This window comes from Scyliorhinus torazame, chromosome 17 (genome assembly GCF_047496885.1).
Source record: "Scyliorhinus torazame isolate Kashiwa2021f chromosome 17, sScyTor2.1, whole genome shotgun sequence".
Classification (NCBI taxonomy): Eukaryota; Metazoa; Chordata; class Chondrichthyes; order Carcharhiniformes; family Scyliorhinidae; genus Scyliorhinus; species Scyliorhinus torazame.
In genome coordinates, this window is record NC_092723.1 from 119,642,206 (window position 1) to 119,655,475 (window position 13,270).

At 47.4% G+C, this 13,270-nt stretch overlaps 1 protein-coding gene across 2 annotated transcripts in view; it reads right to left on the minus strand.

Annotated features, from left to right (window-relative positions):
• LOC140394110 (protein sidekick-1-like) overlaps positions 1-13,270 on the minus strand; it is a 360,429-nt gene that overhangs the window by 232,473 nt on the left and 114,686 nt on the right. For both annotated transcript variants that reach the window (XM_072480961.1, XM_072480960.1), the window contains exons 8-9: positions 5,006-5,197; positions 4,636-4,757 (exon numbers count right to left, since the gene is read on the minus strand). In XM_072480961.1, coding sequence (XP_072337062.1) covers positions 4,636-4,757; positions 5,006-5,197 — 314 coding nt within the window. The remainder of the gene's footprint in view (positions 1-4,635; positions 4,758-5,005; positions 5,198-13,270) is intronic.

Here is a 13,270-nt window from a genome sequence, read left to right on the forward strand (position 1 = left end):
ATGAAAGAGTCTGATCAGATATGCCCTCAGATTGGCTATAAATCTATAGCGCACCCTAAGTCAATTAAATTAAAAATTTTCCTGCCTTTGTTCGGTTTCTGGCACTTTTTAAGCAGGTTGAAATCTATTTTCCCACAGATTTGTTGAAAAATGACTTAACAGAAGCCTGTGAATACTTGGGTCATTTGTTCTATAACGTGGCAACACACAGTAAGAAAGATTTCTGATTTGTTATGTTCTAGGTGTAACATAAGCAGCTTCCTTGTGGTGCACTTGACAAAGGAAGATTCAGACGTGGAGATAACTTCAGCACGTTTATTAAACTATTTACACTTCTATTACCTGGGTTCGACACTACTGCTAATCCTACTGTAGCTACCCAGACTGACTAACCAGTTGCTGCAATCCACGTGGTGGGAGTGATATTGAATCAACCCTGTGTCTCTACTCACTGACTCCACTGGAAAGAGGCAGATCATGTGTGTGGTGTCCTTTATATATGGGTTGGCGTCATGCCCTCCTGTGGGGTCACCTCTGTGTGTATCGTGAATGTCCATTGGTCGTGTCCTATCTACCTGATCTATTGGTTGAGTGTGTGATGTCTTTGGTTCTCTAGTGTCTAGCTAGCCTACATGCATTTACATTGATGCACATCACCACATCCCCCTTTTTAAAAATATGTTACATATTTTCTGTACACTTTAAGAAAATTGAACAAAAAACAGGTAGATATGTTAAGGTGTATATAAGTCATGGGAACAGTGATTAAACAATAAGTCCAAATCAAAGAGCGAATCCAAAACCCTTCAATCATCATGGTCAAATGTCTCTCTTGGTGGGGTGGTGAGTTTGATGGTGGCATGTCCTTGTGAACGCCATCGTTGTCCCTGTGTATCAGGAACCAAGAAGTGGTCAAATCACTTCACTGTCTGATTTGGAGTTTTTTTTCCCCGATGTTTGTGATGGTGATGTTGGATGGCATCTTGTAGCTGATAAGGCATTGACGTTGAAGAGGTACCATCAACAGTATCATTCGAGGTCATGTATGTGCCATATGTTGAAGTTGAATAAGACTGTACATACTGGTTCTGGCCACGTGCTGTGCAGGAAGTATGATCCTGCTGAGAACCGTTGAAGCTTGTCGAATTGGAAACAGAATTGCTGCTCGCATAAATCCCTGGTGATGATGTGAAACTAGAACCTTGCATCTGATAGGAATATGCCTTCTGGCCAGGCTGGGGTGCAGCAAATCCTGGGCTGTAACTAAGGCATCCAGTCTGGAGTGCAGATTGCGCTTGCGGTAGTTCTCCTTAGGTCTTGATTCCATTAATGGGCAATCCGTAGTGCTGGCCTGTTTGAGAATATGCTGCATAGGCTGCTGGCCGCTGCATGCCTGATTACTGGGTTTCCCCAGCATGAGCTGTCATTGGCTGCACTGCTGGTGTGGAAACAATGTGTGGATATAGCTGTGGTGAACATTGGTACATTCCTCTTGGACTGTAGCCGCTGCTTGTTATTACTGACCCAGTGTAATTGTTAAGTGATCCATTTCCTGTCGTTGTGGCATCTGCTGTCATCCTGAGAGTGCCATCACTGAGGTTGTGGCACTCCCTGTCTGGAGTAAAGTCCGGCTTACGTGAATCAGAGTCGGCGTTTGGTTGCTCCCCATCTGGAGTCTGGTCTGTTTTAACTGAGTCAGTGTTGGTTTGTTGATGCTCCCCGTCCGGAGTCTTAGCAGGTTCACTGCAGTCAGCTGAGATTTCTTGAAGCTGCACTTCTGGAGTCGGAACATGCAGGAATTCATTGACTTTTGGAGAGGTTCGAGCGAATGACGGTGGAAGTATCATGGTGTCACTGGAGTCACCAATGGTTTCACAGTGATCGTCGAGTGCCTCTGCACACACTAGCTGAGGTCTGTCACTTTGCACATCTTGTATGGGAAGTGGGATGCTGTCGTCACTCGTCTCACATACCGTGGGTAGAGCCTCAGTAGCTGCTTGTTGTTCACTTGGGTTGGGTAAATTGTCAGAGTCTTCATCTGGTGGTGCAAACAATGTGGGTGGACTGTCATTGTCTTGCTGTTGTCCTTCATTTGGGCTTGGACTGTCATCGTCGTCCTGCTGTGCACTGGAGCGTGGTAAACTGTCATAGTCTTCTTGCTGTTTACTTGAGCATGGCAGACTTGCATCATCTGCCGCTAGTTGGTCAGAGAAGGTTGCTAGACCCTCATGGTCTTGTTCCTGCAAGGACTGCGCATCGGAGTCTTGCGTTGCTTCTATCGTGGAGGCTGTCCACGAGCTCGCCGCGGAGGCTTGTGACACTGGAATCACGTCTTGTGTGTGCAAGGACTGCGCTCTGGAGTCTTGCGTTTCTGCAATTGTGGAGTCTGTCCACGAGCTCGCTGTGGAGGCTTGTGACACTGGAGTCACTTCTTGATCATGCAAGGACTGCGGTGTGGAGTCTTGCGTGTCTTCGTCGTCGAGTCGGGGACCCTGAGCGGAGCATGGACCACGCTCTGTGTGGCAGCAGGCCTCTCTCTGTGGGCTTGTACCGCTCTCTGTCTTTTGGTTTCAGGCCACAGCATAATCCTGCACTCATGAGTTGGGATGTCATATCTGCTGGGCTGAAGATCCTCAAATCCGAAGAATTCGTTGTCGGGGTCGTCAATGTGCAACACGTCTAGTTGCGGTTCGGATTTGGTACTGGGGTAGCCTCCCAAGGTGAAAGGTTTGTCCGACTCGTAGTCTTCTAAGACCATATCATCACTGTTTGCGTCGGAGCTGGCACTGGGCTTGCGTGGTCCAGATAAAATATAAAGGTCTGTTTCGAGTATTCAAGGTCAGAATCATCGGGTTGGGCGTTGGTAACTGCTTGTTGCAGGGTTCTTCGGAGGTTAATTTCATTTCCTGGTTCAATTTGAGGCATTGTGCTGTCATTCCAGGTGAAAGGTTGTTTTACGGCTTTAAAAGATTTTTTCTTTGATTTGGGACGTTTCCCCTTTATATGGACGTGGTCCGGGGGACTCTGACGTCATGACGCATGTGACATCATACGTAAGAAGCGTTTGCACATGCGCAAATCTCTGTTCCTGTACCAGGGGCCGTTTTTGTGATTGCGCATGCGTGGCGTCTCGCGTATGCGCAAACGGACCTTCCCGTTCTGTGCACTTCTTGCGCAACTGCGCAAGTGCAGTCCCTTTAGAAAGATGGCCGCCGATAAAAATCGTTCTCTGCTCCGGGATCTCGGCCTCGTGGTGAGTACTGGCGCTTCTCTTACCTTTTCTTGCTGGTTGGAGTGTGTTTTCCTCACAGTATTTGCCAAATTTGTCCAGGACTGCCTGGAAGTCGCTCCTGTTTTGCTCTTTGGAGAACTTGAATTTTTAAAAGATTTCTTCTGCTCTGGCACCGGCGATGGTGAGGAGAAGCTCTGTCTTTTCAGCATCGGCCACGTCTTCTAGGTCGGCTGCTACCAGGAAGAGTTCAAACATTTGCCAGAATACCCGCCAGTTTTCGCGGAGCTCGCCGTGGCACTGGAGCTGCTGCGGTACCCGGATCGCGAACATCTTGCTGGTTGTCACTGTACGTTGAGGTATGGCTGTAGGGATTGAAACAGTTCACTGCTGGTACCATGATTTGTTATGTTCTAGGTGTAACATAAGCGGCTTCCTTGTAGTGCACTTGACAAAGGAAGGTTCAGACGTGGAGATAACTTCAACATGTTTATTAAACTATTTACACTTCTATTACTCGGGTTCGACACTACTGCTAATCCTACTATAGCTACCCAGACTGCCGAACCGGTTGCTGCAATCCACGTGGTGGGAGTGATATTGAATCAACCCAATGTCTCTACTCACTGACTGTCTCCACTGGAAAGAGGCAGATCATGTGTGTGCTGTTACAAGGGGGCATAACTATAAGGTTCAGGGTGGGAGATATCGGAGGGATGTCCGAGGTAGGTTCTTTACTCGGAGAGTGGTTAGGGTGTGGAATGGACTGCCTGCTGTGATAGTGGAGTCGGACACTTTAGGAACTTTCAAGCGGTTATTGGATAGGCACATGGAGCACACCAGAATGACGGGGAGTAGGATAGCTTGATCTTGGTTTTGGATAATGCTCGGCACAACATCGAGGACCAAAGGGCCTGTTCTGTGCTGTAATGTTCTATGTTCTATGGTGTCCTTTATATATGGGTTGATGTAATGCCCTCCTGTGGTTGTGTCACCTCTGTGTGTATCGTGAATGTCCATTGGTCGTGTCCTATCTACCTGATCTATTGGTTGAGTGTGTGTGTGTGTGATGTCTTTGATGCTCCCTCTAGTGTCTAGCTAGCCTACATGCATTTACATTGATGCACATCACCACAATTTCATCTAAACAGATACGGCTCAAAGCAATATACTTTTTCATTGTTAGCTGGTAGATCTACAAGGTGAATTAGAAAGCTGAACTTGTGATAGGAGAGCTGATTGTTTGCTTCAAGTAAAATACGGAAAGGTTTAATCAATGGTTAGCTCATATTTAGATTTCTATTAGCCCCCTGTGAATTTGCTCAATTGAAATGTGAAGTGTTTTGTGCTACTGCTGAAAATGTATGTATTTTTCATAGTACCACATTTAAAAATGTGTCACAGACCTGTCCTTCAACTATCCATTTTGAGATAGACGTTTTCCCATCAAACCCTGGCCGGAACTGCAACATAGCTGATCGAGGACTAATATTGGAGACCACAAGGTTAGTTGGAGCGCCTGGGAGTTCTGAAAAAACACAGAAATTTAATACACAATGTCATCCCTTTTACTTTACTTTTGTCTTGAGCACCAGAGAAGGCAAGCAGTGTTTTACATTAGTGAAAGCAACTGATGTAGAAACCTTACAACTTGTGTAGTGTAGAGCCAGAATTATGTTCTTATTTATTAATAAATCTTAAACAATTAAAAGGGTCAAGTCATGAGTGAGTTAAGATTGTCAATTACACTCCTATTACAATAAAAGGATGTCTCACCTGGTGGTACTCCAGATGAGATGGTAGATAATATCAAAACTCCAATTCCAGCTGATGTCATGGCTGCCACTTCAATGGTGTAGTTGGTAAGGGAGCTAAGTCCTGTTACCTTGTAATCACATGTTCTATTTGACAATTTGCGGCTCAAGCGACTTTCATTTCTGTTATACACTTCCCAAGAAATCTGGTAACCTGCAGAGCAGAGAAAGGTGTGCAATGGAGATTTGATCTCTTGTCAGTATTTTACAAGTACTTTGGTATCAATTTAGAATACATGCTCCTTCAGCGAACACGCCGCTGTTTTGTCAGTCTGTGACTTGATATATTTAAGATGTCATGCATCAAATTCTTTTCACAGATAAATGGATCTGGCAATAATGAAATGAAAAAATTCACGAAGCAGGTTTGAAGACAATTCAAGTGAAGAAAACAAATTCAGAAAATATAGTCTGAATATACAGGTTGTTCACATAGTCCTTGTGCAACTTTAATCTTGAATAACGTTGGACGTATATGTGATAGAATCAAACCATAAATGACACATGAAAGTATAATTTATAAAGTTTTTACACAAGAGTTCAAATTTCCAGGCTTCAACATAATTGTTTTGTGACAGATGATTGAATTTGATTTTCCAACAGTTCCCTTCTTCTTTGACTGCACCATTTTCCATTAGTTTCAGCATCAACAATAACATTAATATTAAAAAAGCGTTATGAATTATCCCTGGAGCATGCACCAAAAGTATGCAGAGTAGGCAGATCGTGGAATCAGTCAGCGTGTAATGCTGATTTAACTCTATGGTTGTGGTGACCTAGCGGGCCTAGTTTTGAGCCTGAATAAAATTGGATATCCTAAATTAAAGAATTGGAACACTTTAAATTAAACTACAGTCAGCTCCAGCAAATAAGAACTAGGAGGGGGAGTAGGCCATCTGGCCCCTCGAGCCTGCTACACCATTCAATAAGATCATGGCTGATCTTTTTGTGGACTCAGCTCCACTTACCCGCTCGCTCACCATAACCCTTAATTCCTTTACTGATCAAAAATCTATCCAGCTTTGCCTTAAAAATAGCCTGCTGGGAATTCGGACTTGACCAAATTTAAACATACACAACTCAGCCAGGCTGCTTGGGCATGTCTGGACCTGCCCCGTTAATCGCCCATCAAGGAACCATCGCACCCTATTGATATGCACCGATCTATTATCTGCTGCCTATATTGAGCCAGACTCCTGGGGGCCTGAGTTCCCGCTGTTACCTTATTTGGCAAGAGATCCTTGCAGGCCACACTATCGAAAATGGACACACGAGGCGGACCCAGATCAAAAGATCATCAACCGGACCATTGGGTTCTGGGACCCCCTCCCGAGGCCTCATTGGCAGGAGGTCAAGGAAAGTGGCAAAACGGCGTGAAGGAAAATGGGATCAAAATAGACACTTGGGGCACATTGTTAGCGAAGGCCCGATGTGGGAAGTGACCGTGACCATCCAAAGACTGACCAGAAGAATGGAAGGAAGAAGCTGCCAGCGTGACCCACCTTCATGATGACGGACCAGAGGGACTCAGAAATCAGACCTATCCTTCAAGCAGATCATCTTTACGGGTAGTATAACCGAATCTTGGGTGTTTTCTTGTATATATACTTGGGTTAATTTATGGGGCTAACTTTGTTTACCCACGTCGCACTACCACCAAGAAAGCACAACAGCTATACTTCCTCAGGAAACTAAGGAAATTCGGCATGTCCACATTAACTCTTACCAACTTTTACAGATGCACTACAGAAAGCATCCTATCTGGTGCATCATAGCCTGGTATGGCAACTGCTCGGCCCAGGACCGCAAGAAACTTCAGAGAGTCGTGAACACCGCCCAGTCCACCACACAAACCTGCCTCCCATCTATTGACTCCCTCTATACCTCCCGTTGCCTGGGGAAAACGGGCAGCATAATCAAAGATCCCTCCCACCCGGCCTACTCACTCTTCCAACTTCTCCCATCGGGCAGAAGATACAAAAGTCTGAGAACACATGAACAGATTCAACAACAGCTTCTTCCCCACTGTTACCAGACTCCTAAATGACCCTCTTATGGACTGACCCGATTAACACTACACCGCTGTATGCTTCACCCGATGCCGGTGTTATCTAGTTACATTGTGTACCTTGTGTTGCTCTATTATATATTTTCTTTTATTTCCTTCTCTTTTCATGTACTTAATGATCTGTTGAGCTGCTCGCAGAAAAATACTTTTCACTGTACCTTGGTACACGTGACAAAAAACAAATCCAAATAATAAAGATTGTATTTGTGTTTGTTCTTTGATCTCCTTGGTATTAAAAGACACCCAGGTAAAACCTTTGAGTAAATGAACTGGTCGAAAGTATCTGAATTGGACAGATACAACATAGTGCCATCTTCAATGTCAATACATCAATTAACATCCTCTTGTAGCTTTGCATAGCTCAAAAAGCATTCAGCAGCAGGAAGGACATCCCACTAATGCTATTTGAAGGGACTGTCAATCATTTTCTGGTTAGCTGCTGTTTGATTTCTCCCAGCTTTTACTGTGTTAGTCGGTGTTTTTGGTGATTTGTACTGCTACTTAAAAGTTGAAAGCTACAGAGAGTGATGTGGCACATGATGAAGATCTTGGTTCTGTCCTTAACATTTGCGTCCAGTTGTGGGTACTCTAGCTTTTATAGTCTTCAGCCATCAGCATGATGGGAAGAATGAGGACAGTCAATACAGAGTAAGACAACTTGAAGGAAGAGGAGGAGGAGAAAGGCTCTCAGCAGAAGGCCATATCTATCCAGGGTCTCTAGGGAGCATTTCTCCCATCATAACCTGAGTGAAGAACATTGTGTGCACCATTCCGGTTTTAATAAGGATGCGCTGATTAAAATCTGCCACTTTACAACCAGACCTGCAACCTCAGAACAGGGCAAGGACAAAACTATCAGTGTCTGTGAAAGTGATCACGGCCTTCAACTTCTTTGCATGGACTGATCTCACGTCGGAGCAGGCGACATCTCCAACATCTTGCAGTTCGTTATCCACTTATGTATAAGGGAGGTCACAGATGTACTGGATGCAAAGAGGGGAATACACTGCATTCTCTCTTTCCAGGGGGAAACAGGTGAAACAAACATGTGGCTTCACCAAGATAGCAGGCTTTCCCATGGTGCCGGATGCCACTGACAGCATGCATGCAACTTCCGGGGCATCACATATAAATTTAGAGATGTACCACAATTGCAAGGGTTTCATTCTCTCAGTATCCTGCTGATCTACAACCATACTCAAAAAATCATGCAGCTACATTGCCTGGTATTGTGGCAATCGTCATGAAAGCTTTATTCTGTGCCAGTCCGTGGTACCATCCGCATATGAGTCACCATGAGAAATCAGACGGTGGCTACTTGGCAACGAGGACTATAGTGGACCATCTCATGACCCCGCCCCTAAGTCCGCGCACACGTGGGTTGCATGTATATACTGAGAGCACTGCTGCCACACAAAATATCATTGGGAAGACTACAGGTATGTTTAAGCAACACTTCTACTGTCCGGACCAATATATAAGAGCCCTGCAATACTTGTCCATGAGACCATAAGATGTAGGAGCAGAAGTAGACAATTCGACCCATCGGGTCTGCTCCCCCATTCAACGAGATCATGATTGATCTGAAGTGACAATCCTCAACTCCACTTTCCTGCCTTTATCCCCATAACCTTTGATGAAAAATCTGTCCATCTTCGCCTTGAGCATATTTAATGGACCAAGTCTCTACAGCTCTCTGCGGTGAAGAATTCCACAGATTCACTACCCTCTGAGAGAAGAAATTCCTCCTCATCTCGGTCTTAAATGGGCGACGCCTTCCTCTGAGATTATGTCCTCTGGTCCTAAATTCTCCCACAAGGAAAAGCAGCCTCTCATCATCTACCCTGTCATGCCCCTGAGAATCCCATATACCTCAATCAGCGGACTTCCAATGAAACACACAGGGCTGCAGCATGGGCCCTGGCCAATGGGGGGTCACATACAGGGAGGTGACAGTTGTGGTGGGGACAATCAAAGCCTTGGGGTAGAAGGAAGGGAAGGCAGGCTGGAAGGTGGGAGGGAAACCAACCAAAAAGAACAGAGGCCACCAGGCCAGATAGCCAGCAGTGCAGCCAGGCAACCCCCAGGGCGCACGCAGTTGTCAAGGTTCGTGGTCCGGCCACCCGAGCGAGAGCCGAGAGGTAAGCAGAGCAGCAATCGGGCGCTGGCATCCTGTTTTGGGGAATAGAGGCCAGGAGGAGCGGGGAGACTTGACCAGAGCCAGAGGCCAGCCAATGATGTCATTCAGAGTGGGGCTTGATGTCACTGTGGGTGGGGCTCTGCATCATAGGGGCGGGCCGCCATGTCACCAGGGGGTAGTGCATGACATGGGATCCCCGCAAAGAGAGAGAGAGCACAGGGCCCCCAAAAGTAAGTCTACCTCTGGTCTCAAGGTCGCCTCTCATTTTTCTAAACTCCAATGAGTACAGGCCCAATCTATGCAATCTCTCCTGAGAAGAAAATCCCTTCGTATCTGGGGTCAACCTAGTGAACTTTTTCTGGACTTTTTCTGAAATTTCGAAGTTATTTTGTGGCGGGTTTTTCAGGGAGTTTCCCGCCGGTAGGCGGGTTTCCCACGCTATTCAATGACGCTTAGTCACTTTTTGTGGCCCTGGGGAGTTTCTCAACAGTTTAGCCCGCACTTAAAAATGTTTTGGGCACTGGGGAGCTGAACCTAGAGATCGGGTTGCCATTTTGAAAGGGTGCCCCCACACACGTGGACACCACCCCAAACCCGCCCAAGTGAGGACACCCAACTATGGGGACCCTGGGGGTCCCCCCTTTTCAGGCCCCCCAAGGCCCCTTGCAGCACCCCCTTCCTTTTAGGACCGCCACCCATCACCCATGCAACGTCCTGGAGGCCCCTACTTGCCTGCCCTGCACTCCCCCACCCTTCAAATTCCCCCTCTACCATCATTTCATGGGCATGAGTCCCCTTGCCCCGACCCTTGGCAGTGCCACCCTGGCACTCATGCACTGCCACCCTGGCACTGCTCCTGATGGCATGGCAGTGCGATCCAGGCATCTTGGCACTGCCATGGCGGCAGTGCCAAGGTGCCCACGTTCCAGGGGGAGGGCCAGGGAGCCACCCTGCACTTACCCGGACTACCCTGGGGTCTCCGGTGGCCCAGGAGACCCCTCGGGTGCCGTTCCGCCTGGTCCACGTTTGTTTGGATCAGCACTGATCGGCGCCCAGGTGCAGCCTTCCTGGGAGGCCAAAGAATCAAGGGAGGCCGGTGGATCCCGCACAGGTAGGTCATAAGTAGATATATGACATATTTCCGCGAGCGTTATTCAGCCCCACCCATTTGGGGCAAGATTCTGATTCAGACGTCTCGCGGGACTCCAGGGAGGTGCGGAGCCTGTCGGGAGGCTCGATGCAGGCTTCTCCTGGCATTCTCCGGCCGTGATGCACTCAAGCGAGGGCCCAACGCGGCCGGACATTCGTGCCCATTATATTCCATCTGCCAGGTTTTTTGCCCATTCACTTAACCTGTCTACATCCCTCTGTAGACACTTTGTGTCATCCTCATTATTTGCATTCCCACCTATTTTAGTGCCATCCACAAACTTGGCAATAGGACATTCACTTCCCTCATCCAGGTCATTAATATATCTCGTAAATAATTGTGGCCCAGCACTAACCTCTGTGGCACACCACTAGTTACACGTTGCCATCCTGAAAATGCCCCTTTTATGCTAACTCTCTGTCCATGCTAATATGCTATCCCCAACATTGTGTCAGAGTGCATTGCATGATTTGTCGTGGTCCGCTGCCTCACGTACAACTTTGCCTTCATGAGGAAATATCCCTTGCTACCAGGTATCAGTGAGCAGCTGAGGAGGAGGCTGAGGGGAAGGGTGGAGGCAACCACCAAAGCCCCTTAGCCCCTTTTCGATCGGCTCATCCAATCGCAGTTGCAGTGAGTGCAACCTGATTCCTATCAACAGTTCCATATTTGGGCACGATTTAATGGGAAAAAACAGTCCCACTTTGGATGAGTTTAATGTAGTGCTTCTTGGCATCTGCAGCACCAAGCACAACCCTGCTATCAAATGGGACTTTTTTCTTTTGGCTTCGGCAAGGAACACAGTAGCACAGTGGTTAGCACTGTTGTTTCACAGTGCCAGGGACCTGGATTTGATTCCCGGCTTGGGTCACTGTCTGTGCAGAGTCTGCACGTTCTTCCCGTATCTGCGTGGGATCCCACCAGGTGCTTCGGTTTCTTCCCACAAGTCCTGAAAGACGTGCTTGTTAGGTGTATTGAACATTCTGAATTCTCCCTCTGTGTATCCAAACAGGTGCCAGAGTGTGGCGACTAGGGTTTTTTCACAGTATCTTCATTGCAGTGTTAATGTAAGCCGACTTGTGACACTAAAAAAGATTATATTATATTACTTATCTCACTTCCTGCACGAGCTCTCCAGTTTTTAAATGCCGCCCCTCCAACCCCCCACTGCGGCATCTGGACCCCCAATGCCCTAACTTACCTGTTCCATGTTTGTGTGGACCAATGCTAATGGCATCATGAGGCCTCTCACGAGATTTAATGGCCTCATTGCGTCACCATGTTGAGAATGACGAGGCCATTCGATTGCTCCCTTTATCTTTCCTCTGTAACTGACTAGCATAGAGCCTGCTTGCTACATGCTGAAATAAAGCCACAACATATCAAACCAACTTTATCAATCAAACTATCCAATATATCATACAAAAGTAAACAAACCCACATTGGCGCCTGTCCTCTATCTGCTTTTCCAGCGTGTCCCTACGCAATGCCACCCCTGTAACTGCAGCACAGCTGGTGGAAGGCTGTTGACTTTCAGTGGGGAAGACTACAGTTGCCTTGCAGGATATTGTCTGGCCTGAACACCTAGGCTTTGGATACCATCTCAGCATGGTCTTCAACAGTACAGGCTCATTGGCTGACAGATAACAGCAAGGGGACTAGTGCAATGGCAATGCTAAGAAGGCAAATGCTGTCATCGAGAGAGAGATGATGTGGAGACGCCGGCATTGGACTCAGGTGAGCACAATAAGAAGTCTTACAACACCACCAACAAAGAATCACTGAAACGACTACACGATGACATCAATAAGTTCCATCCCACAATCAGACTCACCATGGACTACTCTTCAGAATCGGTTGCAATCCTGGACTTACTCATCTCCATCAAGGACGGTCACCTCAGCACTTCGCTTTACCGCAAGCCCACGGATAACCTCACGATGCTCCACTTCTCCAGCACACACCCTAAACACAATAAAGAAGCCATCCCCTATGGACAAGCCCTCTGTTTACACAGGATCTGCTCAGACAAGGAGGAGCGTAACAGACAGCTACAGATGCTGAAAGATGCCCTCGTATGAACGGGATATGGCGCTCAACTCATTGATCGACAGTTCCAACGCGCCACAGCAAAAGGACCGCACCGACCTCCTCAGAAGACAAACACGGGACACAACCGTCAGAGTACCCTTCGTCGTCAAGTACTTCCCCGGAGCGGAGAAACTACGATATCTTCGTCGCAGCCTTCAACACGTCATCGATGAAGACGAAAATCTTGCCAAGGGCATCCCCACTACTTGCCTTCAAACAACCACGCAACCTCAAACAAACCATTGTTTGCAGCAAACTACCCAGCCTTCAGAACAGTGACCACGACACCACACAACCCTGCCATGGCAATCTCTGCAAGTCGTGCCAGATCATCGACATGGATACCACCATTACACGCGAGAACACCACCCACCAGGTAAGTGGTACATGCTCGTGTGACTCGGCCAACGTTATCTACCTCATACACTGCAGGAAAGGATGTCCCGAAGCATGATACATTGGCGAGACCACGCAGATGCTGCGACAACGGATGAACGAACATCGCGCAACAATCGCCAGGCAGGAATGTTCCCTTCCAGTCAGGGAACACTTCAGCAGTCAAGGGCATTCAGCCTCTGATCTTTGGGTAAGCGTTCTCCAAGGCGGCCTTCAGGCCGCGCGAGAACGCAGAATCGCCGAGCAGAAACTTATAGCCAAGTTCCGCACACATGAGTACGGCCTCAATCGGGACTTTGGATTCATGTCGCATTACATTCACCCCCCACCATCTGGCCTGGGCTTGTGAAATCCTACTAACTGCCCTGGCTTGAGACAATTC